Source organism: Rosa rugosa, chromosome 6, assembly GCF_958449725.1.
Source record: "Rosa rugosa chromosome 6, drRosRugo1.1, whole genome shotgun sequence".
NCBI classification, from domain to species: Eukaryota; Viridiplantae; Streptophyta; class Magnoliopsida; order Rosales; family Rosaceae; genus Rosa; species Rosa rugosa.
Genome location: NC_084825.1, coordinates 45,718,619 through 45,742,344, shown reverse-complemented (window position 1 = coordinate 45,742,344; position 23,726 = coordinate 45,718,619). Strand labels below are relative to the sequence as shown.

Below are 23,726 nucleotides of genomic sequence, written 5' to 3'. Positions count from 1 at the left end.
AATGCTTTAGAGAACAGTAATGATTAAGACATTCACAGAACAAAACCTGTACAATAATCGATTATCATAGTACACAGTCATTACAAGATTACAGTGTTCAATATATATATGCCCTCCTTGTTCTCCTTCCTCTCTCCCTCTCTCCCCTCCTTTATGGCATGAATCACCATTTTGTTTTGAATCAATGAAAGTAATAATACAGCATGCAACGATCTCTTATGTATTTCCGCGTGCGGCAGATGGCCTGTGAAGAGAAGCATTTCTTGCATCGCTGGTTCCGTTCATACTTCTCCTTCGATTTTGGGGACCATTGCTTGAACTGGCATGAAGATTTTGGCGAGGTTCATTTTGGGAGGGTCCCGGACCCTCCATGTCTTCAGGTTCCTGAAGCTGCTCTAATGCTTTTACCACATCATTCATGATTGGCCTAAACTTGGGTTCTGTTGATAAGCATCGAATTGCAAGGTTAACTGCTTTAAGAGCTGAAGCCACAGAGTACTGGCCATCAATACGAGCGTCAAAAACTTGGAGAACTTTGCGTTTGCTGGCAAGGTAAGGTTTGGCCCACTCAACTAAGCTGTGTTCCCCTGTAGGCCGGTTCTTGTCCACAGCTCGTCTTCCAGACAACATTTCGAGCATAACAACCCCAAAACTATACACATCACTTTTGGCGGTTAAATGACCTTCACAAAAAGAATGAAATAAGGATCAGAAAGAAGCAGGCATAATAGTTTGTCTTTACTTTCTAGTTAGAATAGTCATAGCAGTTTACTTGGTTGAGCAAACAATTGGAAACTACAATGGTTCAGTGCGAAGATAAAGAGTTGATTCTAAAGATTTCTGACAAAAGAGTGAACTAGGTATCAATACCAGAAGCTGGTCAGAATATTGGGGAATGGAGAAGGAAAATCTTCCAGAAGTGAATCATATAGAAGCTGATTTCAGATGCTACATTAGATATTTGAGTAGAAGTGAAGAAAATGAGAAATCAACCCTGTCTGTGTAAAAAAAAAAAAAAAAAAAAAAACACACACACACATAAGAACGGAGGTTTTCACTGCCCATGTCACTAATTACCCTTTCCCAAAATGAAATAGGCCTGGCTTTGGTTGGGACACTATATACTTTGGTCATGGTATCAGCTGGTCAAATTGGACTACTGAATGGAAGAATGATATACGTAGTTTATGACGTGTGCAAAATCTTCTGCAAGAAACAGAATATGTGGATTCATAAATAGCCCCTTTCTGTAAATTAAAGTACCTGTGGCCATATACTCAGGAGCCGCATACCCATATGTCCCCATGACCCTTGTTGAGACGTGGCTTCTATCACCTGCTGGTCCATCCTTGGCTACACCAAAGTCAGAGAGTTTGGCATTGTAGGCCTGTTATTTTCCCAAAAAAAAAAAAAAAAAAAAATTGATTGTGAGCAAGTCTATTAGAAGTCTTCTAGAATCATAAAGTTCAAAAATTACACATTTCACTTACTGAATCCAACAGGATATTAGAAGTTTTAAAGTCCCGATAGATCACTTTTGCCTCATCACTGTGAAGAAATGCTAGACCCTTAGCAGCACCAAGGGCAATCTTCATACGAAGGGACCATGAAAGTGGTTGAAAGTAAGAAGCCCCTGTTCCAATAACAGGTTAGTCCCAAATCTATATTTCATAGAGAAAATTTGGATCCTTATGTTGATGGTATTTACAGAAGAGTAAAGGTCCAAAAAGTGAAGGAAGTTCATAACTCACTTCTAAATAGATGATTGTCCAAGCTGCCACGAGGCATGAATTCATACACCAGAAGCCGGTGGTCATCCTCCAGGCAATAACCAATCAGCTTCACAAGATTTGGGTGTCGGAGCTGTCCAAGATAGTTGATTTCTGTCTGTAGGTCAAGAAGAAACACAAAGTTAATGAATCACTCCTGGAATATTACATGTATTATCTATTTGTTACAACTATTTAGGAGCAAGAAACAATAAGATTATGTCATACATTGCCCTTCATCTACAATCAATTGAAAACCAATGTCTAATACATTCTCAAACTTTTGATAGTGCCATACTCCATTAGTCCATTAGTATGAGCAAATTCTAGTTTTGGGGATACCAAGAAGGAATGAATGACATATCAGGGAAGCGAACGCAAGCAAATGAAGGAGAGAGTTACACTCACCAACCATTCCTTGTGACCCTGGAGACCTTCTTGGTTAAGCCTCTTCACAGCAATAACCATTCCAGTACCAGGCTTGGCAGCTGTTAATGCATTCTCATCAACCCAGCCCTTAAAAACACTACCAAAACCGCCTTCACCCACCATACTGTCAGGACGAAAGTTCCTTGTGGCTGTTTTCAGTTCATTAAAAAAGAAGTTCTTCAAGTTGGAAGACATCAAGATCTCACCCTCTGTTCGAGGAGTTGAAGGCACTGAGACAGATGACACCTTGCTATTAGAATTCCCTAAACAAGCAATATAAGAGATCAACCTCGAGTACATGATATATGTAAGGGCTCTAAACAAAACTCTACAATATTACAGTGCAATCAGTAATAAGGCTAATGTTGGTTACCCATTCTCCATATTAAAAGTTCAATTTAGATATTCGATGACTTTGAAGAGCAAATAATTAGTTTGGTAATAATACAGCGTTGGCACGTTCCTTGGAAACTTAAGCTCTCAACTACGATGGTAATCTAAATTTAACATGGCATTGGAGGTTCAGTCAATAGATGCATAGGACTTGAAAGCTATTCCCATTCCCCAATTAAGGAGATAATATACAAGCTCCATTGCACTTCAGAGAATAATACAAATCTCCCTCTCCAGAGTAGTAGTAAATAACAATATATTAAAGGGTGTATGAAAACCAGCTTGCCCACTCAATCTTATTTTTAACTGATCTCAAATACAAGCATCGATCACTGAATGAATCTTAGAAAATGACAGAAATCAAGAAAAAGATTGTGCCTTAAAAAGGTTTATTCTCTTGATATTCGTCTCTAAAGCAAAACATATGGAATCTAACCCATTTCCTTTTGACAAAGGTAAAACAGAACAAAGATCGAATCTTTGAACTCAGTTTCTTTTCTCACTTTGAACTTGAATATGACCACTAACTAGAACTAAGATTCCAGCTTTTCTCTTTCTTCATCTCTCTAATTTCTGATCAACCAAAGCAGTAACAATTAACAATCATATACACAAAAGGAGCAGGACCCAACAGAACAACAATGTTCACAATCAGATACTAAAACAAAACGAAAAACCCAATTCAGAGTTGTTATAGACTGTAGAGCCCAATTCATCAAATCCAAGCTAACCAACTGTAACACCCCCAAACTTCATTAGCATACCAAAAGATTAAAACTTTATGATCCTCATAATTAAATGTTCAGAAGCAGATACTGAAACCAAAAACCCAATAGCCAAACGAAGTTCCTATTGCCCAATCCATTAAATTTAAGCTATCCAACTCTAACATCCCCAAACTTCATTAGCACAGTCATACCAAAAAATCAAACTTCAATGTTCAGAAGCAAATGTTGAAACCAAAAACCCAGTTGCCAAATGAAGTTTCTAGAGCTGCTACAGACTCTAGTGCATGTTTCATCAATCAAAACCAACCAACTTTAACACACCCAGTCAAAAAAAATAAAAACTTTATCATCACAGTATACCAGAAACCAGTTCATGAATCAAAAACACATACCATTATGAAGTGGGCTATCAGCTTTGATCCTGGAACTAAAGCAGGAACCCATGACAGCAAACCTCAAGCTCTGTTTCTGTCAAGACCCAAAATAAAAGAAGAAGAAATGAGAGAAACCCAACTAGTGTAAACAAGTTGGGAACAGCAAAAAGCGAAAAGCCCGTGAATCAAAGATGATGTCCCAACTCCTCTCTCCTCCTCTTCCTCTTCCTCTTCCCAGTGTGAAAGCTCGGGCGTTTCTACAACCACCTGGTGGTCACCAACAAGCGTAACCCGCAATCAAAACCCGCAAACGTTGATTATTGATAAGTGGGAGGAGACTCTTTGGTTTTTGAACGTGGAACTTTTGGAGGCTTGTGGGGTTATAGGCTTCTGGGAAAGTTCTTTGATTAAAAATTTAGGGACCTACGCGAAGGGACAAAATGAGCGGAGGGGTTGACTTGGCCTCCCATTTGAAGTTTCTTTATCTGCAAGTTGTGAAGGTTAGAGAGAGAAAGAAACACACAGTGGAAGGTGGATGAGAAATTTAGAGAGAGAGAGAGAGAGTAACAAAAGTGTTGGAGCTTATCCATAGTTCGTGTGACAGCTTTGCATGGCTGCAACAACTTGGCTACGGAAACATAGAATGTGAACTCTGTGTTTATGGATCACATGATGAACTAGTACTTAGTTCTCAGCCTGCTCTAATACTGATAGAGACAGAGTGCGTTAAGGTGGTGTGAAAACTCAAACACGAGCATGAAAGTAACATCAAAAATAGAAATAGAGAATCTAGTCAGATTTGTATAGATCACTTTAGTGAATTGCCCTAATGTGGTACCAAGCTCGACAGATAAATGACAAAGTTCATTAATGCGGTGTGAATATGTTGTTTTTTAGTAATTATTCAAACTACTAGTCTTAAATAGAGATGACGAATCATATGTTTTGTACAACTCACAATGATCGGTGGTTAGATAAAAAAAAATCACCGACAACCGACAGATATTTTAGTAGACATAGTCATTTCTTCTCACTTCAAGAAATTGGTCTCCATACTCAAGCTCTCAATCCTAATTTGCGGCATACTTTTTACTTTTAAGTACATTATTGTGGCATCACTGGCATGCCTATTGCTTTGAATAGATGAAGAGGATCTTACTATAATCAATGACTAAAAAATGTCCGATCGCAGTCTATTGTGGATTTTAGTGTGAAAGGACGAATTTTACGTGGAAGAAAAAAAAACACACAAGAAAATGGGCTTCTTCCAGCCTAACAATATTAGTTTTGACTTTCCAAAGGGTGCAAACGATATGTTAAACATTAGGGCCTCTATTAAACATTGTCACATAATTGTGATTATAAGATTCATAAGAGTCTCTATTATTGGGCATATGTTTGGTAATCCTTGACCATTAAGCCAAGCTTATATTCCTTTGTTTTGAGTTTTCGGCTAATGTTTAAAGAACTCCCATTAATCTTGTGCTTTTAATCAAAGTTCTGGAATCTGAATAGTCATTGGTATAAAACTAAGATCAAATGGAAAATGACGGCAACTCATCAGATATGGCTCACGAGCATCCACCATTCATAGTGACAGAAGGCGTTCTCCGATTAAGTCAACGAAGACATACCGTCCTCATCTGGGACTTTTGTTGATCTTAGTGGTTTCTTGCATGCATGATAACGAATATAGGCCATCTTGAAGAGTTTTCAAAAAAGAGTCAAAAAGAGCCACCATCATATAGAGGCAGTAGTCAACTCGGAAATCTGTTTCAAGACATTTGGGGGAAACACAGAGCAATCTGGATTGGGTTTCTGTGGAGAGCGCACTAACAGCAAGTGAACTTTTCAGAAGATGATAAGATCAGAAAGTGCCGTCGTACACCATCAGACCATGTTTGGGGAAAACCGGAAACACAGAGCAACCTGGATTGGGTTTCTGTGGAGAGCGCACTAACAGCAAGTGAACTTTTCAGAAGATGATAAGATCAGAAAGTGCCGTCGTACACCATCAGACCATGTTTGGGGGAAACACAGAGCAACCTGGATTGGGTTTCTGTGGAGAGCGCACTAACAGCAAGTGAACTTTTCAGAAGATGATAAGATCAGAAAGTGCCGACGTACACCATCAGACCATGTTTGGGGGAAACACAGAGCAACCTGGATTGTGTTTCTGTGGAGAGCGCACTAACAGTAAGTGAACTTTTCAGAAGATGATAAGATCAGAAAGTGCCGTCGTACACCATCAAACCATGTTTGATCTTAGTGGTTTCATGCATGCATGATAACGAATATAGGCCATCTTGAAGAGTTTTCAAAAAAGAGTCAAAAAGAGCCACCATCATATAGAGGCAGTAGTCAACTCGAAAATCTGTTTCAAGACATTTGGGGGAAACACAGAGCAACCTGGATTGTGTTTCTGTGGAGAGCACACTAACAGCAAGTGAACTTTTCAGAAGATGATAAGATCAGAAAGTGCCCACTTACACCATCAAACCATAAAGCTTGAAAACCTTTCGCGTAGGACAAAAAGATGGTTCAATTCTATCAAGAAACTACGGATTTTCTTTCATTCAAGGAAACGAGAAAAAGTTGCTACATTTGACAATCTTCATTGTTTTGGTACGAAGCTACAGCAAAACCATTAAAAGCATTAAAACTGCAGAATGTTGTTCATACAGAGAAATCCCAGAACCGGGTGCTGATCGGAATACAAAAAGCATAATTATTTGTATGGAAATGAACAAGTCACACTACTCTCCTCAGGTACCAACCCTCTAGGCTTTCTTCACCTCAGCTGCGTTGATAATGTCAATAAACTCGGGCTGCAGAAAAGAACAGCCGGGGCACAGATGTAAGAAAATAAGATGAGAATACTTTTTTTGACCAAAGAAACAAGACACATGTAACATCCATATACTCGATCAACAACATCATTATCATTACCTTTAAGGAAGCTCCGCCAACCAAAAACCCATCAAGATCGGGCTGACCTGCCAGCTCTTTGGAGTTTGCACCATTGACAGAGCCTGAGGAATTCAATTAAATAAGTAATGAGAAATCAAACAGTAAAAGACATAATTTTTTAATATAGTCTCAGTCACCACCATCCATTAAAAAAACAGTATCCAAACAGAGGAAAAGGCATGCCATGCAATGCAGTTTTCAACAAGAACATAAATTCTTGGCAAGAGAAAAACATTAATCTTTAATTCAATATAACAATGATGACCAAGTAAGAAAATTATACAATAGCAAAACCAGAGTTGAATAAAGATCATCACCAAACCAGAGTTGTATATTCCAGTTGCTCCTAATATTTGCAGAAACGAGGGAGGGCAAACTAAAAATTGAGCCAAAGACAGACCAAACAAACAGATAAACAACAAGCTTTTGCGGTAGAGATTAATAACAGCACCTCCATATATAATCCTGGTTGTTGCAGCAACCTCAGGACTTGTGTTTGCATGAAGCCATTTCCTCAATTCACAATGCACCTGTTGTAAGGAGAAAAGGTCTATGAATGACATAGCAGAATAAGTTGCAGTAAATGTACTATATGACCCAGGAAATCACCACAAAGGAGGCTGGTGACAGCTAAGAAAAAATTGTTCACTTGAATTCCCTTTATTAATGTTTATTTTTCTCAATCATAAGGACAAAAAAGAATATTTCCACTAATTGTACTCTACAATTATACCCGTAAAATTTTTGACCTTGCTCTAAAATGAAAAGCAATACACAAGACTAAAGCTAATCAGCAAAACTACATCCAGAAAATTTAGCAAGGCACAACTTACTTCCTGAGCCTGAGCTGGAGATGCAACCTTCCCAGTTCCAATAGCCCACACTGGCTCATAAGCCAAAACAATGTTGGTCCAATCTTTCACTTTCTCTGCAGGAAAAAACAACATTTAAATGAGTACAGTAAGCAATCAATGCACTCCAAGATTCCTGTAGCACGATACAGCAGAAAAAACTCTTTCACAGACCAAGGAAAAAATGGGTGAGGGGAACAAAACATACAATGACCGAATGGAACTTGATGTAATTGTATAATTCGGTATAGATACAAGACTTGTAAATTAGTGATGAAAAATATAACACATTCAAATGCATGATCTTCTAGATCTTTCAAACCTCTCAGTTGATTAGAAATCAATGCTAAGTAAAATATTCAATGTTCTAAGGATATATCTGCAAAATGAACCACAGATGGATTTTGATATGCACCTGCAATTGCCTTTGTTTGTGCAGCAACAACTTCCACAGTCGATCCAGCTTCTCGCTGCTCAAGGGTCTCACCAACACAGGCGATCACCTTCAACCCTTGGGAAAGTGCATAAGCAACCTTATCCCCAACAAACTGAAAGAAAGTGTTCAAAGATGAGAAACCATGTTGTTCTTGTTCTAAATAAGAGGCAAAGATGAACATTGTCCGGTGATGAGCAATAGTTAATATAATATACAAGTTCCTACTAGGGGAAGTAATTACCTCATTGGTTTCACCCAAAAGAGCTCTTCTTTCGGAATGACCAAGGATGACCCATGGAACCTCAAGATTTTTAAGCATCTCAGCACTGAAAACACACAGAAATCAGCTTAAAAGTTACTCAACACGGATAAGACTAAAAAACATTTCAATCAAAAAGTACACATAAATGCAAGTACTATACGAATCTAGCACACCTATCACAGTATCCAACTATGAATACAGTATATTAATAATCCTTTATTGGTAACACTAACACAATAATAATCCTTCTCTAACTACAGCATTAAACATTCCAACTATGAACACGAAATCTAACTACACAGATACAACTACAAAAACAGCATTAGACAAAAGTAGCAATTACAAACTACACATCAAGATCATGTCGAAATAAAAGTCACTAGTGTGTGAAGAATACATACCTAACTTCACCGGTGAAAGCACCACCCTTCTTGACCCAGCAGTTCTGTGCCGCAACATGGAAATCTGGCCTCAAAGTGCTCTTCACCAATGGAAGAAACACATACGGTGGGCTAACCACAACCTCTGCATCAACAACAACACAGTAAAAAAAAAAATTAACAATCCGATAACTCATACATATCACAGATCGCATATCCAATCCAAGCAATAGTAATTAACTAATCAGAGGCTAATACTCACCCACAACATCTTGTGACGGCACTTTTCCCTCATTGAGCAAGTTCACGATCTTCTTAACCTCATCGATTGTTCCATTCTGCACTCAGATTCAACTCACATATTATCACATCAACCCTAATTTGATCAAACTCAAACCGAATATCGAATCAAATAAAGAAAACTAAGGATCTGCTTAGCTGATCGGTTAAAGCCTACAGTGAGTGATCGGAATCTGATTCGCGGCAAACAAACAAACAGATCATAATACAAGAGAGATCGGATCGGAAACTTACGCATTTCCAGTTGCCGCCGACGAAGAACTTCCTGCCCATTTTTGGTGAAGATTAAATTTCTCGGTACTGACGAAAATCGCAAAGTGAATGAACAGAGTGAGTATGATGGCTTTTCGGGTCTGTTTTTATTTCGGCTTTTTCTTGGTGCGCAAGGGCGATACTTAGCAGTACTGGATTGGGCCAGGGCCCACTTGAAATAGTGAAATTACGGTTGTGGTCTGAGGATCTAGAATATTCTTCGAGGTATAGTTTGTGGGGGTGGGTGGAAGGGGAGAGGGGTAGTTTGGTCTGTTGAGATATTGTCTTAAAGAACTAAAAAAGTGACTTCACTGGCGCACGGGTCCTCTTTCCTGCGTCACAAAACGTGGATGGCTGTTAGCGGATTAGGTGGAGCCAAGGCGAGCTGAGTCCACGGATTCTTACCAAAACCTTCTTCATACGGCCCATGGTTTACCTCGTGCACATACGGGCCCAAGGCCCGACTACGAATAAAGTTTTAAACGGAGCAGGTCCGTATTACGTGATATATTTCCTGACACTCGAAATATTATGAAAGTGACAATTTCATAATGTTCGAATGCAATCTCGAGTTTTCAGACACTAATCACACTTCTGCTCCAATCGAGGCATATGCCCGGCTACTCTATTTTGCTGTGGAGTTCGAAGAATGGGGCCTCTTTGCTCAAATTGCTTCAACCGACTTCGGACATTTAACCTTCGATCCTCTTTCTTCTTGCACAAGTGCACATGATGTTGCGTCAATACCTTGCTTAAAAAATAGTACCAAGTTGCACATGAAGTACAAAGTTCCCTTGAGAGGCAATGTTATCGATACAAAAATAAATCTGTTTATTTAATGGATCAAATCATTCTACTAAACGTATTAAGTTACTAACAAAAAAATTTAATATATTATTGTAGACACAAAAAAAAAAATTAAAATAAAATTCATTAAATAATTCGGTCGACACTTGAGATTATGACCGACCAAACTTAGTTGGTGCGCGGATCCCACAAAATATACACGTGGCTCGTGAGTTGGCAAAACCAAGTAGAATGACACATGGAGATATATGAAAGGTCCGATAAAAAAATAAAAAAGAAATTAACAATCCGATAACTCATACAAATCACAGATCATAAATCTAACCCAAGTAGTAGTAATTAATTAATCAGATGCCAATACTCACCCACAACATCTTGTGATGGCACTTTTCCCTCATTGAGTAAGTTCACGATCTTCTTCACCTCATTGATGGTTCCATTCTGTACTCAGATTCAACTCACATATTATCACACCAACCCTACTCCGAGAATGACACATGGCGATATATGAAAGGTCCATCGACAATAAATGTACGTTTTCGATAACTCACACGTTTTCGATAACTCATATATGAAAGGTCTGTAGCTTCTTGCTTAGCCTTCTGGACTTCCTTTTTTACATATTATCACACCAACCCTAATTAGAATGACACGTGGCGATATATGAAAGGTCCATCTGCAATAAATGTACGTTTTCGATTTTCTATTCACTCATGATTTGGCCTAGTCGACCCAATCATGATATTGAAGGATGGGACCTTTTCTCGAAAAACTCCAAATGGAGTTGAAGGTGGTGCAACATGAATCTGTTATGACTAAATCAATTGATATTAAAGCGGATAAATTGAATTAGATCAATCGACTGCGAGTAAAATCAAGAAGACTAATTAACTAGATAGCAATTGAATTAAATTGATATTGAGACGAAAATTAAACATTAAATTAATTGGCCAACTTCCTTAAAAGTTGTGATTAAATCAATTAATTAAGGCTGATTGATTTAATTATGTTACTAAGGAAATACAATTAATATCATGTGACCAATGCGTTCCAAATTGAGAGAGATACTGACACTATAAATATCCTCTCTCATATGCAACAGGATTTTATTTATCTTTTACTATTATTATATTGTAAGGACTCCGTCTCCTCTGGGGAAGGAGTTCGTAGGGTCTCTCTGAGAATATGTCGCCAAAAATGTCCGTAACATCTGTGCCCCTTTGATTCTCATGGATGTTTTAGGGTAGTTTTGGCTGAGCGTCATGATCTTTAAAAAGGTTGAATTACTTAGGTAGTGACTCTTTTGACAGTCTCACATGGATGGGTCATTTTGTGTAATTTCGCTGATCAATGCAATAAGTTGACAATTCTCTCAAAAAAAATAATATCAACAGGATGGACTTTAGTCAGAGAGAAAAAATCACTCCAAAAACCCAGAAGTCTCCCAATGCTCGTGAAGAACCATCAAGTTACATAATAGCTGGTTCCTCCACTAAACACCAACCACAAGCCGTAAAGTACTCGTCACGTGTCAACCTTCGTGACCCCTGCACAACTCAAGATCAAGCATCTCTCGCCCTTGAGTTGACATGCCATCAGAGATCGAATTAGAGAATTACTCAAATATTGTAACCCGCATTTAAATTATCACTTAGATTATTATATTTTTGCGTGCATGTGTCTGTATTATATTTATTTTTAGATTTTCGTATTTACAATTATACAGAAAGTATCATTAATGAAGTTGGCTACTTAGACCTAAAAAATAAAAATAAAATATAAAAAAATCTAGAAGGATAGTTTCTGTTAGATTTTCAGGTTTGTAGTCGTACAAAAATGATCTTTATGTTAGATGCAGGAGAGTTGGGCTGATTAAGTTGCAAATTAAGATTTTTTTTTTTTTTTTTTTTGTCCTGCCGGTGAAATGCAATTTAAGATGATTGAGCGTGAGAACAATAATCGGAATTGATTTTTTCTTTTATTTTATGTGTTTTTTTCCTTCTTCTTTTCTTTCATTACCACAATTGTCCTAATGTAGTTTTTGAACAAATGAAATTTCATTGATAAAAACTCATGCCAAGAAGGCCATTACGTACATACCCATCCGCTGACACATACCAATGGCCATACAAGACTTCGTGGAGGAGCCACAGTGGTACATAGGATAGACCAACTATATTAGAAAACTTATTTAAAGTGAGCCTATAACTATGAACTAATCTTGCATAGTAATAGGCTAGTTAAAACAAAACTAATTGAAAAAAGGGTACAAAGACCCAATACTCAGTCTGGACCCAAGAAATCCCGGCCCAACACTTGGTTTCAGAACTAGCGGCCCAAGAAGCCCAAGGACTGCTTGCCCCACCACCAGAATCGCCGACGGCCTTCCACCCAACCATGCTGTGGGCACCCCCATCGGGTAGACACCGCTATCCGGCACGATGAGCGCCGTTCCTCCAGTCCGGCGGGATGCAAAATTGCCAGTCGCCAAACCCACAAAACGAGGCTTAACGCCTCTAGCCTCTGCCCTTGCAAATCTGAGCAGAATTTCTCGCAACAGCGCCTCCCTTAAACTTGACTCAACGCTGGCAGCGTCCAAGCAGAGCCGCTCCCCTCTCCTATCCGCGTCGATCCAGAACGACGTTTTCCCCAGCAAAACACAGAGTACTGGGCTCCAAAATCAGATTTGGATTGAGAGAAGGAGGTCATGGTAGGTACAGCGCCTAGCCTTGACCGCTTGGAGGAGATGGCATCAGCCAAACTCAATGAATCCGATGAACTGGAGATCGGAATAGGTTGCCATCGATGATGGAGGAAGATGTTTAGCGGTCTAGAGCGGCGTGAGAGCAACCCTAGCAGAACCATTTTTTCCGCTACCTGCCAATATTGTCCTAATGTAGTTAGATCATTTCAAACTTGAATTATGGAGGTATCGATTGTTCATTACCCTGCTGCTTCACCTTACTAGCTTGAATAAGACTAGAAAGTAGTTACTTCTTCGCAATATTACGTACAATATTTATCACTAATGGGTTGTTACATGTAAATCTATAAATATATATATATTTTGAAAAACAAATAAATGATGAATATGTATTTATGCAGTGTGGGCAGTGCCGGCCTTGGGCCTAGGCAGGGCAAGCCCAGACTTAGGGCCTCAGATTTCAGGGGCCTAAAAAAAAAATTATGTTGGCCTGTAATAAAAAAAAATAAAAAAAAAATAAGTAAAGAAACCTTAGACAGTTAGACGCAATATGATGAGGACACCCTTTATCCCATCAATTATCCTTCAAGCCCAATTAGTTATGTTAGTCCATCAATAAATCGTAGGCCTAGTACAATTTCCTTTTATGGTCCTGTGACACGTGTTGCTCACCTGTAATGCTAAGGACACCTCTTTTAGTTTATATCCTTTGTTGTGTCGCCATTGAGACTTAGAAAGGAAATGAATTGCTTTTGATATTTGCCCTGTCTTTCTTTCTTTCAATTTCCTTTACTTTTACTGTATGTGCTCCATCAACTGGTAATCAGAGCCATGACGATGAGAGGCAACTAAACCTAAATGCCCTATGTTCTCTTCTCCTCTGCACTTAAGTACTCTGGAATTTCTGCAAAGCCAAAATGAAGAGCTGCATTTCTTCCATGGAAACTCTCACCCAAAACCAAAATCAAATTTCAGCTAAGCTTGCTACTCTCCAAAACACCGTACTAGCAACACTCCTCCAAAACTGCCAACCGCCGTCGTCCACCACTCACATCTTCACCCCACATCTTCAGGGATTCAATTGTTGAATTTGTTGGGCCTCGAAATTTTTTTTCGCCTTGAGCCTCCAAACTCACAGGGCTGGCCCTGAGTGTGGGGCTGATCAACAACTATTAGACCCACAATTAAGGCAAACATTTTTTTTTTTTTTGGTCTAGATAAGGCAAACATGAATTAGTGTTTAATAAAGGGTTCGAGCAAGTACACATTGGATTATGTTTCCAGTGCATTTGAGCTTGTACCTATTACAGAATTTTGATTCTTCACAGTTAGGGTTAGTGTTAAACAAAATGTTCGATAACATATGAGAATTAACTTGTAAATTAATTTGTTGTTCCAGCCTAATAACTCGAGTTAATAGACTAGACATATACACTAATAGGACATTATAATTTGACGGCCTCTATAAAAATCATCTACACGTATTCTCGAACCTTAAAAATAAAATATCTCTTCGATCACTTATTTAAGCTTTCGAGTCAATGCTTCTTAATGTGTCTAAACATGGTAGGCCTTCTAAAATTTGAAAGTATGTTGTTTACTTTTTATTTTATTTTATCAAAACATATTTTTGTTTTACAGTCTAATATGAGAGGTAATTTAATTAAAATGTATAGATTGTGTAGGAGTATAAAAAGGTAGTAACAACTGACGATTAATTATAATTACAAACCTAGAAAGTAAAAAATTAACTTTCAAAATTATTGATAATTAAAAAACTTAATAGCACACCATATTTAGAGAAAAAATATCTGACAATAACGGTAAAAAAATAAATTCAATTTTGTTGTTATCCATGTCAGATTCATTCATAGTCATTTAAGTGCATGTAACAGATTACATAAAAGTGTTGTTCGGCCACTTCATTTTTCACCTGTCGCTCCCAACAGAAAAAGCATGTATAAAATCAAAAAAAAAAGGTAAATTTTTTTTTTTTTTTTTTGAGGTAAGGCCAAATCGGCTGCCCTTAAGCCATAACCATTGATGAAATCATAGAATACAAGGGGGGGGACATGGTGCCTAAACCCCGTATGACAATAAGCTTTGAGAGAAAATCCCGAAATAATATCAGGATTCCCTACTAATCCTGTGTATTCTAACACGCACCACTTAGCAAAGAGTGCATCATTGGCTACTCCATTTGCTTTACAATTTTGGCGACATACCGGAAAGATAACGCTCACGCGGAGCCATAATACAATAATATCAACTTTCCCACTATGTTGCCACCGAAAAATAAATTCGGTGACACTGAATTTCATCCTGCCACTAGGAGGCTGCGACCATTTGACAATGCAAGGAACTCGCCGCCTTCCTAGACCAGACATGGCACTCAAGATGCACAGATCGGGACAAAGCCTACCTCGTCCTACCAAAAATTGATAGGGACTTATTAATGGCATAAAGCCAACAACTACTAGAAAATAAAAGCAACACTGAAAAGAAAAAACCAACAAACAAGAGCCCAAAAGCTTGGTCCAAGCCCAAACAAAAATCAAGACTGCAAGGAGAAGGCTGCGGCCCATAACCCAGACCCACAGTTGCCTCTGCACACCTACCACCACCGTCGCACTGTTCTTCCCCCCGGTAAGGACTCCCCTGACGTGCCTCCAACATCGCACCACTATCCAAGGTCGAAATCGACTACCCAGCCCATCTCTCATACGAGAGCTCGAACCATCGCCGAACCAACCAACCCAACCAGCGCAGTTCCGTCTCAGACCAAAAAAATACCAGATCCGAACTCTTTCGATCTGGGATACTAACACCTGTTGCACAGTGATCTCGAGCATCCACAGACCTTGTCTCCCTTCCACAGTCACACGACCGCATAGCCAGAGAAGAGGCTGGGGACGGCGCCGATCGATCCATCCGTAGCCCACCACTGCACGCCACACCGATTCAGCCTTCGCGAATATCTCAACCCAGTCGACTCCATCAAACCACCACTGCGACCCCAACTCCTCCAACTTCCTTGCCATCATCTTGATCCGAGTTAGGACTGAGGACATCACCCCAAGCCAATCAACCATAAAGGCTTTTGAAAACAAGCCCGTCCGACGACAGCGTCACCGGGACTCGCCGTCGGACGAAGGAAGAAATTTTTGTGAAAAAGGTAAATATTTTAGGGCCTCACAATATTTCCTTATGTTATAATCCTGAATCGGTAAATGCATGTGAATCGTATTGTGTAGGTTCATGTCCAAATTAAAATTTGTTGTTTATTTGATTTTATTAGTTGTAGAAGAAATTTGAACATTTGAAAATAATCAAAATATGATAAAAGAGTTACACATGACTGAGCTGCAAACCAAGTTTTGTTAATCCTCATATCCAATTTGATTATTGCTTACATATATGCATCCCGAATTGCTTATTGTTACATGTATACACAACTCAAAGTTCATGAAGTTATCAATCAATTAAGCTGGAGACAGCATTATCCTCAGCTTTAGCTGGCACCTCAATATTCTGAACCGTAGCTTCTTGCTTAGCCTTCTGGACTTCCTTTTTTGTGGTATACTGGTGCCCCAACGGATCATAGTAATACTGCAATATAAGCATCACCAATTTTATTAGTTTCATCTTTCAAAATGTACATACGGAGTTTCAGTGTGGATAGTACTATAATCTCTAGATTTTTCTAATTAAACTTTATTACCACTAGGTCAAGTAACCTAGAGTTTGGGCCAAATACAAATTAGGGTTTTACTTAAACAGTTAATTCTTTTTCACCATGACTGTCTTATTTGATTGAAGTTGTCTCAAAATTTAAAGGATAATTTTTTATTTTTTATTAACAGTGTGAGTGCACTTGCAAAATAAAAAGGCTGTTTTATTAACGGTAATACCAAACTTTCAAAATGATGCCTTTAATTATAAAGAAATTTATTATCTGCTTTGCGCGGGTAAATTCATATTTGAACGCATGAGTAAAATTTATGTCGTATATTAGTCTTGTCTAGGAGGAATTTCTTTATCATTCTATCTATATATTTCCGTGGGATTTTAGAAAATGACTATCTCTACCTTCCCCGTCTCTGCATTGATGGTTGCTAAGAACTATCGAATCGATGTTACTGCAAGACGGATCATAAGGTTTCATGAGCTCATTGGAGCTATGAATGTCGCTGAAAAGCATGACAACATCCTTGTGAATAACTATAATTCGATATCCGTGGGAACAGAGTATATTCCGGAATCCAATTATAGTCGCGCCCCAAAGAGAGGGCGCCAAGAGCGAAACCCTAATCTTAGGGATACATTTGGACGTTCTGGTCCATATAATCGCTCTACTTGGGAAGGTAACCGCCAAAATAGGCGAACACGGAACCGAAGAGGTCAACGTGGAAAGAGAAAGGGAGGCAACTCCTCTGGCCATGTTGGTGGCGCCACCAACACTAAGAGCCATCTAAATGACACTTTCAAAGCTCCTCAATCAATGGAGTTCGAGCAAAGAGATGTATGTTCTCGATGTGGAGTGTCTGATTATTGGGCACACATTTGTAAAGATCGTGAAGAACTTGTCACCGCCTACAAAGCATATTGTGAAGCAAGAGAAGCTCACTATGTGGAACAAGAAGATCAAGAAGATGATCTAGAGTGAAGGGTTGAAGACTACAAATCTGGCTGGGATCAATAGATCGCCAATTCTGTTTAAGTCTTTATTTTTCCAAGAGATGTAATAGGCAATTGCCATATATGTTTGTAGTAGATGCTAATGGTTTAGTATTTCTTCAAAGTAGGCTCACCCAAAGTAAGTGTGATGTCTAGGAAGGTTATGAGATTAGTGGTACTTAAGCGAGCCTTGCTCCACCGACATCTCTCGACTCACCTGGTCACATTTATTTTGGAATTACCGAAAGAAGTTAGACGACTACCATTGTTTTGCATTAGCTAGCATTTTGGATTAGATTTTCTTTGGTCAAAGAGACAATGATGTAACTCCGTTGGCTTATGAATAAAATTTCGAGTTCTTTTCATTATGACTCAATTTTGATTCTGAGCATATGACTTTGTGACTACGATGGCTGGGCCATCGGTATTAATTCAAGGACATGGAATCGCCCAAGTTCCACTTGCCAAATGACACTTTGATTACTGTCACAGAAACTCTCTACGCTCTTAGGGTAAATCGTACTCTATGAATAGCCAACGGATTCCATGAGAAAATTCATGTAGAGAACGGAAATGAGTTCCTTTGCAATACCTCTAATGATTGCGAACAAATGCGCATCTTAGAGAAGTTTATGTGTCTCTCTAGTAGACTCTATGTCACTATTCGAGCTATTAAATCCAATAAAGTTATGAGAGAAGATCTCTTGGATTTAGACACATATTGGCTTTGTCACGATAGGTCATCCTAGTCATGATATGATGATCCGATGATATGATGATCCGTCTACTAAAGACTTCACATGGACATCTTTTCTCTCGAGCGAAATGAAGCATGAATCAAAAGTTGATTCCTGGACTAAGTGTGACAGACGCTGCTGCCTACGGCACCGCCTCCGTCCACCACCAGCCTAGGGCTGGCGTAGTCCCTATCCATGACGCCATGGATGGCGTCCATCATGGTGATGGCGCCCCAGGTGATGTTGCAATCACCAACTTGCTTCAAATAGCGTTTCAGACGCTCAGGCCTAACCAAAATTCTCATTGGTTGCTTCTAAAGCCTCTCGCTCGTTTTACAAAGCCCGTTCCTTAGGGAAATTAGGACTGAGACCGTCCTATGCAAATGATATAAAAATACTCATTATGTTCTTACATAGAATCCGTGGGGATTCTGTGGACTAGTTCAACCAACTTGCGGACGTTTAAATATCTCATGATGTTGGTTGACACGCAAACACGCTGGTCATGTGTTGTGCCATTGTCCACTTGTAATGCTGCTTATGCTACACTCCTAGCACATATCATACAACAACGGGCTCACTCCCCGAATCATCCTATTCAGTCAATTGGATTTGACTATGTTAGTGAGTTTACATCGAAGACATTCGATGTTTATTGCATTGGGACTGATGTTGGACATCATATTCCCATGAGCACATCCAAATGGTCTCGCAGAAACGACTACGATAGTAGTCCGGACATTGGTAATGCGCACCAATCTCCTAATATCCGCTTGGGGTGATGCAATATCGCATGCAGCTATGCTAATTCGTCTACGACCCACCGCCACTCAATCTACCTCTGCGTTATAGCTAGTGACTGGGTATAAGTATCGTACTTGCGCATATTTGAGTGTGCTATTTATGTGCCAATTGCGCAGCCACAGCACTCTATGATGGGTCATCACAGACGAATGGGCAACTACGTTGGATTTGAGACTCCAACAATTGTCCGCCACTTCATGACCTTGCTAGGTGATCTCCTTACCGCTAGATTTGCGGATGTCACTTTGATGAGACAGTCTTCCCATCGTTAGGGGGAGATAAGAACACAGATGTTCAGCAGGAACGACAGGAATTGTCGTGGTCTGTCCCCACTATGTCTCATCTCGATCCCTACTAAAGTGACGAGATCACACAAATATGCTGCAAACATGCCTGCAAGGAAGGACGTCCCTACGAGAGGACGTAGCGCCACCCTACACGAAGGTAGGCATGGCGCCAACGCCAAAGAGAGTGGCACTCTGGCGTTATAGGCCATGGCCCCAGCTAGGATGCGTGGGAGGCCCGTGGGTTCGAAGGATACTTTGGCACATTCCAATCCTTTGATTATCGACACTCAAAATCCGTCTCATGAGTATCTTCCGGGTGATGGTTATCGTTGGGGGACGCCTCAACGTCAGAACCTATTCTTGAGAATATAGAGCTATATGAAACTTACACTAGTGTACATGAGACGTGGGATAGAAACTCCATCATAATTGATAATGTAGTCGCGCATGAGTTTGTTGAGTCAGATGATATCGAACCACGCTCTGTTGATGAATGAATGCTAACATAGAGAGATTTGGCCTAAATGGAAAGATGCGATCCAGGTTAAGTTGTATTCTCTAACGAAGAGGAAGGTTTTTTGAGCCAGTTGTGCCAACACCTCCTAACATAAAACCTATTGACTAATGGGTCTTCGTTAGAAAGCGTGATGAGAAAAAGATATGGCAATCTCGCCTTATGGCGCAAGGCTTCTCACAAAACGCCCTGGAATCGACTACGATGAGACATATTCTCTCGTAATGGATGTCACTGCACTCCACTACCCTGTCAGTTTGGTAGTTTCCGAATAACTGATCATGCAGCTTAGAAATGTGGTCAACACGTATCTCTATGGGGATCTAGATACGAAATATACATGAAGGTTCATGGTGAACTTCATTTACCCAAGTCAAGTGGCTCTAGACCACAGAGCGCGTTTACAATAAGGTTGAAGCGCTCACTAAGATGACTACTTGATTGGGAAGGGATATGCCCACGCGTCTCGATAACAAGTTTCGGATTCTATCACGGTTCATGTTGGACATGATCTTCATTGGAAGTCCTTAAAAAGTTAAGGGAAACCGCTGAACACTTGAAATCCGATTTTGAGATGAAGAATTTTGGGAGAACACGATTATGTCTCGGTTTGGAACTTGAGCATCGTGTTGATAGATGCTTAGGCATTTTGACAAGGTCAAACTTTCAAGCACCCCCATGATCGTTCGTAATCTTGATCCTGAAAAGGATCCTCTTCGTTCGAAGGATGATGACGAAGATGCGCTAGGGGCAGAAATGCCCTAGTTAAGTACAATAGACTCATTATTGTACTTAGCTCAATGCACAAGACCGGACATCTCATTTGCCATGAACTTGTTAGCTAAGGTATAGCTTTGCGCCAACGTGATGCCATTGGATTGGTGTAAAAGATATCTTTCGATACTAGATGTACGACTGATATGGGCATGCTTTATCCATATAGAGAGATGATGGATTCGGGCCCATCACACACTAGGAACGCCGCCAATTCTGGCATGCGTCCACTATCCCCATCCCAAAACAACATGTGTTTTGGAAGGTTTTGCTGATGTTGGGTGTCTCTCTTACCCACACAAAGGTCATTCCCAAACTGGTTAAGTGTTCACCATGGGTAAAGACCGTGATATCTTGGAGGTCTACAGAATAGACCCTAGTCGCTATATCTTCGAACAATGCAGAGATCATTGCTCTTCACGAAGTGGTTCGTGAATGTATATGGATTGGATCTATAATTACGCATGTTCGAAAAGTTTTGGTTTGAAGTCTACCACAGATGAGCCTACACAAATGAAGCAAGGCTACATCAAAAGCGACAACACCAAGGATAATCAGCAACAATAGACTCTCCTCAAAATCAAAGTGAACTAGGTTCAATCTGAGGACAGTGTGGCAGGCTTGCTCACTAAGTCATTGCCTAAATTCCACTTTCGAGAAACATGTTGGTTGCATCGTTTGGGGAAGTTATCCGAACTCCGATGACCGTTGACATCAGGGGGAGATGCAGACATCAGGGGGAGATGTTTACATGTATGGTCTCGAAACGTGAAGGGTGTGTTGTGCTCTTTTCCCCCTTCGACCGAGGTTATTTTTGTCCCACTGGGTTTTTGTTACTCGGCAAGGTTTTTAATGAGGCAACGAGAGAAGCACCGCGTTTGGGCAACACAAGGGGGAGTGTTCAAGTAAAACCCTAATTTGTGTTTGGCCCAAACTCCAGGTTAGTTGACCTAGTGGTAATAGGGTTTAATTAGAAGAATCTAGAGATTATCTTTCCTTGTATGATTCAGACTCTATGCATTATAATCCTCTATATAAAGAGGCCCCTATTATCAATGAGAATACACAGCAATTTTCTCTCAATTCCCGTTTCTCTAAAACATTAACAAAAAAAAAAAAAAAAAAAGTCTGATCGTTGATTCTCTCGGTCTCTCACAACAAATTCTCTTTACCAAGTTCAACCATGTTTGGCTGAGCAGCCCAACCTTAAATCTGAGGAAAAGATTTGTTCTACAAGATACTTTTTGCAACTCCTTAAGTACAATCATTATCAACTCAATAACACCAACCACAAATCTTCATTATATATTCACAGACAATCAAGTCGACCTAATTAATATCACACTCTTTGATAAAAATGAGAAATAAAAATCACTGAACTCGATCAGATTCGTGATTTCATATATGCCTGAACCCAGCAAAAACAAATCCTTATTATATAAGCCAATTAAGGACCTTTCAATAAGATGAAAACAAAGGTAACTAAACAACAAAAAAGACCAGAAAATCAAGGTGATAAGGTAATTTACGCACCATATATTTTCTCCCGTGGTGCATGACTCTCTTCTCGGCGAGCCAGCCTTCCGGTAGCAATGAGGCATATTCTGGAGACTCTGGGCCATAAAAATCACATGTAGTGCCTCGCTTCTTCACCTTCCCTTGGTTAGGGCGCGCTCTGATAATCTCCCATGTGACTAGAGATTCTGGGTGAGTTAAGTGATGGTTTACTGTGGACTCTCCCCTCTCCATGTTGATGATCAGCTGAAGGAGAGAAAACAAGAAGCAAGTATATATGCTGAGGGTGGTGAGGCTGGGTGCTCTTTTATGAGGTCATATTAGTTTTTACATATGTATATGTGGCACTGCAATTAATGGCATACCTAGCCTTGTAAAAGTGGACATTTTTGTACACATTTTCCCTTACTTTACTCTAATGGAAGGGAGTATGAACAAAGGTGTGTGAGTGTATAAGCATAAAATGAACAAAGGTGTGTGAGTGTATAAGCATAAATCAGTGCTTAACAAAGGGTTCCAACAGTTACATATAGGGTTATGATTCCAATGCATTTGAGCTCCTGATTAGCTACTACATAATTTCAATTCTCCGAAGTTAGGGTTAGTATTAAACAAAATGTTCGATAACACATGAGGATTATAACTTGATCCTAACTAGACTTTGACTCTAGTCTTGAACATTTCTTGAATTAGAAAAACTAAGATTTCTGCATGTAGTGGGGCCCGTTGTTTAGTATTTAGATTTCTATTGTATCTCGAAGTAGTCAGTTTTGATAGATTTTAATTATTTGAGATCGAAAGCACATAAATTAATCTATACATGCTCACTCTATTCATATTAAATCATTCAAAATAATGCTATAAAATTACTAGTTAGACATGTATAATTAACTAATATTTAATTTGATGTCGGTGCAGGTGTCCTGGCGCTGGGATACCACTGCATGGGTGTGTGTATTACTAACAGCTAACTACATGATCAAAAAAAAAAAAAGTCAATAAATCATATACTTTAATATTGTATTACAATTTTGACAGCCTCTATAAATGTCATGTACACGTATTCTCAAACCTTGAAAATAAAGTATCTCATTGATCACTTATTTAAGTTTTCGAGTTAATGTTTCTTAATGTGCCAGACCTAAGAAGAAAATTAAAAATAAAATTTGAAAGTACGCAGTTTACTTTGTATTTTATTTTATTAGTTTTACCGTTCAATACGAGAGGTAATTTGATTAAAATTTATAAGTCGTGTAGGAGCATAAAAAAGGTAGTGTCAACTAACAATAGCCTAGAAGGTAAAAAATCTAGGTTCAAAATTTTGGTAATTAAAAAAGTTAATAACACACCATATTTAGAGAAAATTATCTGACTATAACCGGACAAAAATCAAATTTGAATTTTGTTTCTATCCATGTCATTTAAGTGCATGTAACTTGTATTACATATAAAGTTGTTCAGAGTTCAGACACTTCATTTTTCACATGTCGCTCCCAACAAAAAAAACGCATCTAGGACTAAAACAAAAGAAAAATAAATGAATTATTGGGGCCGTGACCACTTACCCAATTTTAGACTAAACATTGCCCACTTAATCCAGCAAGAGTTTTTTAACCTCAGTTACCCAATCTAACAATGTTTGACAAAATTGCCCTCATTCCCCTCATTCTATCTCTCTCACTCGACTTCCCTCAGCCTCTCACCTCCCAGACTCTCTCTCTCTCTCTCCTCCTCCTCCTCCTCCTCCTATCAGACTCTCTTTC

The 23,726-nt window shown here is 39.2% G+C and overlaps 3 protein-coding genes across 6 annotated transcripts; all 3 read right to left on the bottom strand.

Moving 5' to 3' along the window:
* Positions 1–37: 37 nt before the first annotated feature.
* LOC133714720 (receptor-like cytoplasmic kinase 176) lies at positions 38–4,289 on the bottom strand. Of its 4 annotated transcripts, none has more exons than XM_062140941.1 (7): positions 3,712–4,281; positions 3,095–3,164; positions 2,178–2,461; positions 1,752–1,887; positions 1,491–1,633; positions 1,264–1,387; positions 38–683 (listed from the first exon to the last, which is right to left on the bottom strand). In XM_062140941.1, the coding sequence occupies exons 3-7, from the start codon at positions 2,391–2,393 to the stop codon at positions 217–219; spliced, it is 1,086 nt and encodes a 361-aa protein (XP_061996925.1). In that variant the 5' UTR covers positions 2,394–2,461; positions 3,095–3,164; positions 3,712–4,281; the 3' UTR covers positions 38–216. The 4 variants fall into 4 exon arrangements, with proteins under 4 accessions (XP_061996925.1, XP_061996924.1, XP_061996923.1 ...); XM_062140940.1 differs by lacking the exon at positions 3,095–3,164 and adding an exon at positions 2,707–2,822 and having other exon boundaries at positions 2,178–2,462; XM_062140939.1 differs by lacking the exon at positions 3,095–3,164 and having other exon boundaries at positions 2,178–2,428; positions 3,712–4,289.
* Positions 4,290–6,238: 1,949 nt separating this feature from the next.
* LOC133717926 (triosephosphate isomerase, cytosolic) lies at positions 6,239–9,285 on the bottom strand. The gene is made up of 9 exons (XM_062144686.1): positions 9,127–9,285; positions 8,855–8,930; positions 8,614–8,737; positions 8,192–8,276; positions 7,930–8,062; positions 7,497–7,591; positions 7,115–7,193; positions 6,643–6,725; positions 6,239–6,521 (listed from the first exon to the last, which is right to left on the bottom strand). The coding sequence occupies exons 1-9, from the start codon at positions 9,163–9,165 to the stop codon at positions 6,474–6,476; spliced, it is 762 nt and encodes a 253-aa protein (XP_062000670.1). The 5' UTR covers positions 9,166–9,285; the 3' UTR covers positions 6,239–6,473.
* Positions 9,286–16,024: 6,739 nt separating this feature from the next.
* LOC133714457 (uncharacterized) lies at positions 16,025–22,336 on the bottom strand. Its single transcript, XM_062140580.1, has 2 exons — positions 21,982–22,336; positions 16,025–16,264 (listed from the first exon to the last, which is right to left on the bottom strand). The coding sequence occupies exons 1-2, from the start codon at positions 22,195–22,197 to the stop codon at positions 16,130–16,132; spliced, it is 351 nt and encodes a 116-aa protein (XP_061996564.1). The 5' UTR covers positions 22,198–22,336; the 3' UTR covers positions 16,025–16,129.
* Between the last annotated feature and the right edge of the window lie 1,390 nt (positions 22,337–23,726).

Coding starts and splice junctions, on each gene's coding strand:
- LOC133714720 (XM_062140938.1), bottom strand. CDS start 3,763: ATGGGTTCCTGCTTTAGTTCCAGGATCAAAGCTGATAGCCCACTTCAT. Junction 1,888..2,177: donor AGGGTCACAAGGAATGGTTG/GTGAGTGTAACT, acceptor CTTGACCTACAG/ACAGAAATCAACTATCTTGG. Junction 684..1,263: donor TCCTGAGTATATGGCCACAG/GTACTTTAATTT, acceptor CTTTTTGTGAAG/GTCATTTAACCGCCAAAAGT.
- LOC133717926 (XM_062144686.1), bottom strand. CDS start 9,165: ATGGGCAGGAAGTTCTTCGTCGGCGGCAACTGGAAATGC. Junction 8,931..9,126: donor TCGGCGGCAACTGGAAATGC/GTAAGTTTCCGA, acceptor ATCTGAGTGCAG/AATGGAACAATCGATGAGGT. Junction 7,194..7,496: donor CTCCAGCTCAGGCTCAGGAA/GTAAGTTGTGCC, acceptor TCCTTACAACAG/GTGCATTGTGAATTGAGGAA.
- LOC133714457 (XM_062140580.1), bottom strand. CDS start 22,197: ATGGAGAGGGGAGAGTCCACAGTAAACCATCACTTAACTCACCCAGAA. Junction 16,265..21,981: donor ACCACGGGAGAAAATATATG/GTGCGTAAATTA, acceptor CTTATATTGCAG/TATTACTATGATCCGTTGGG.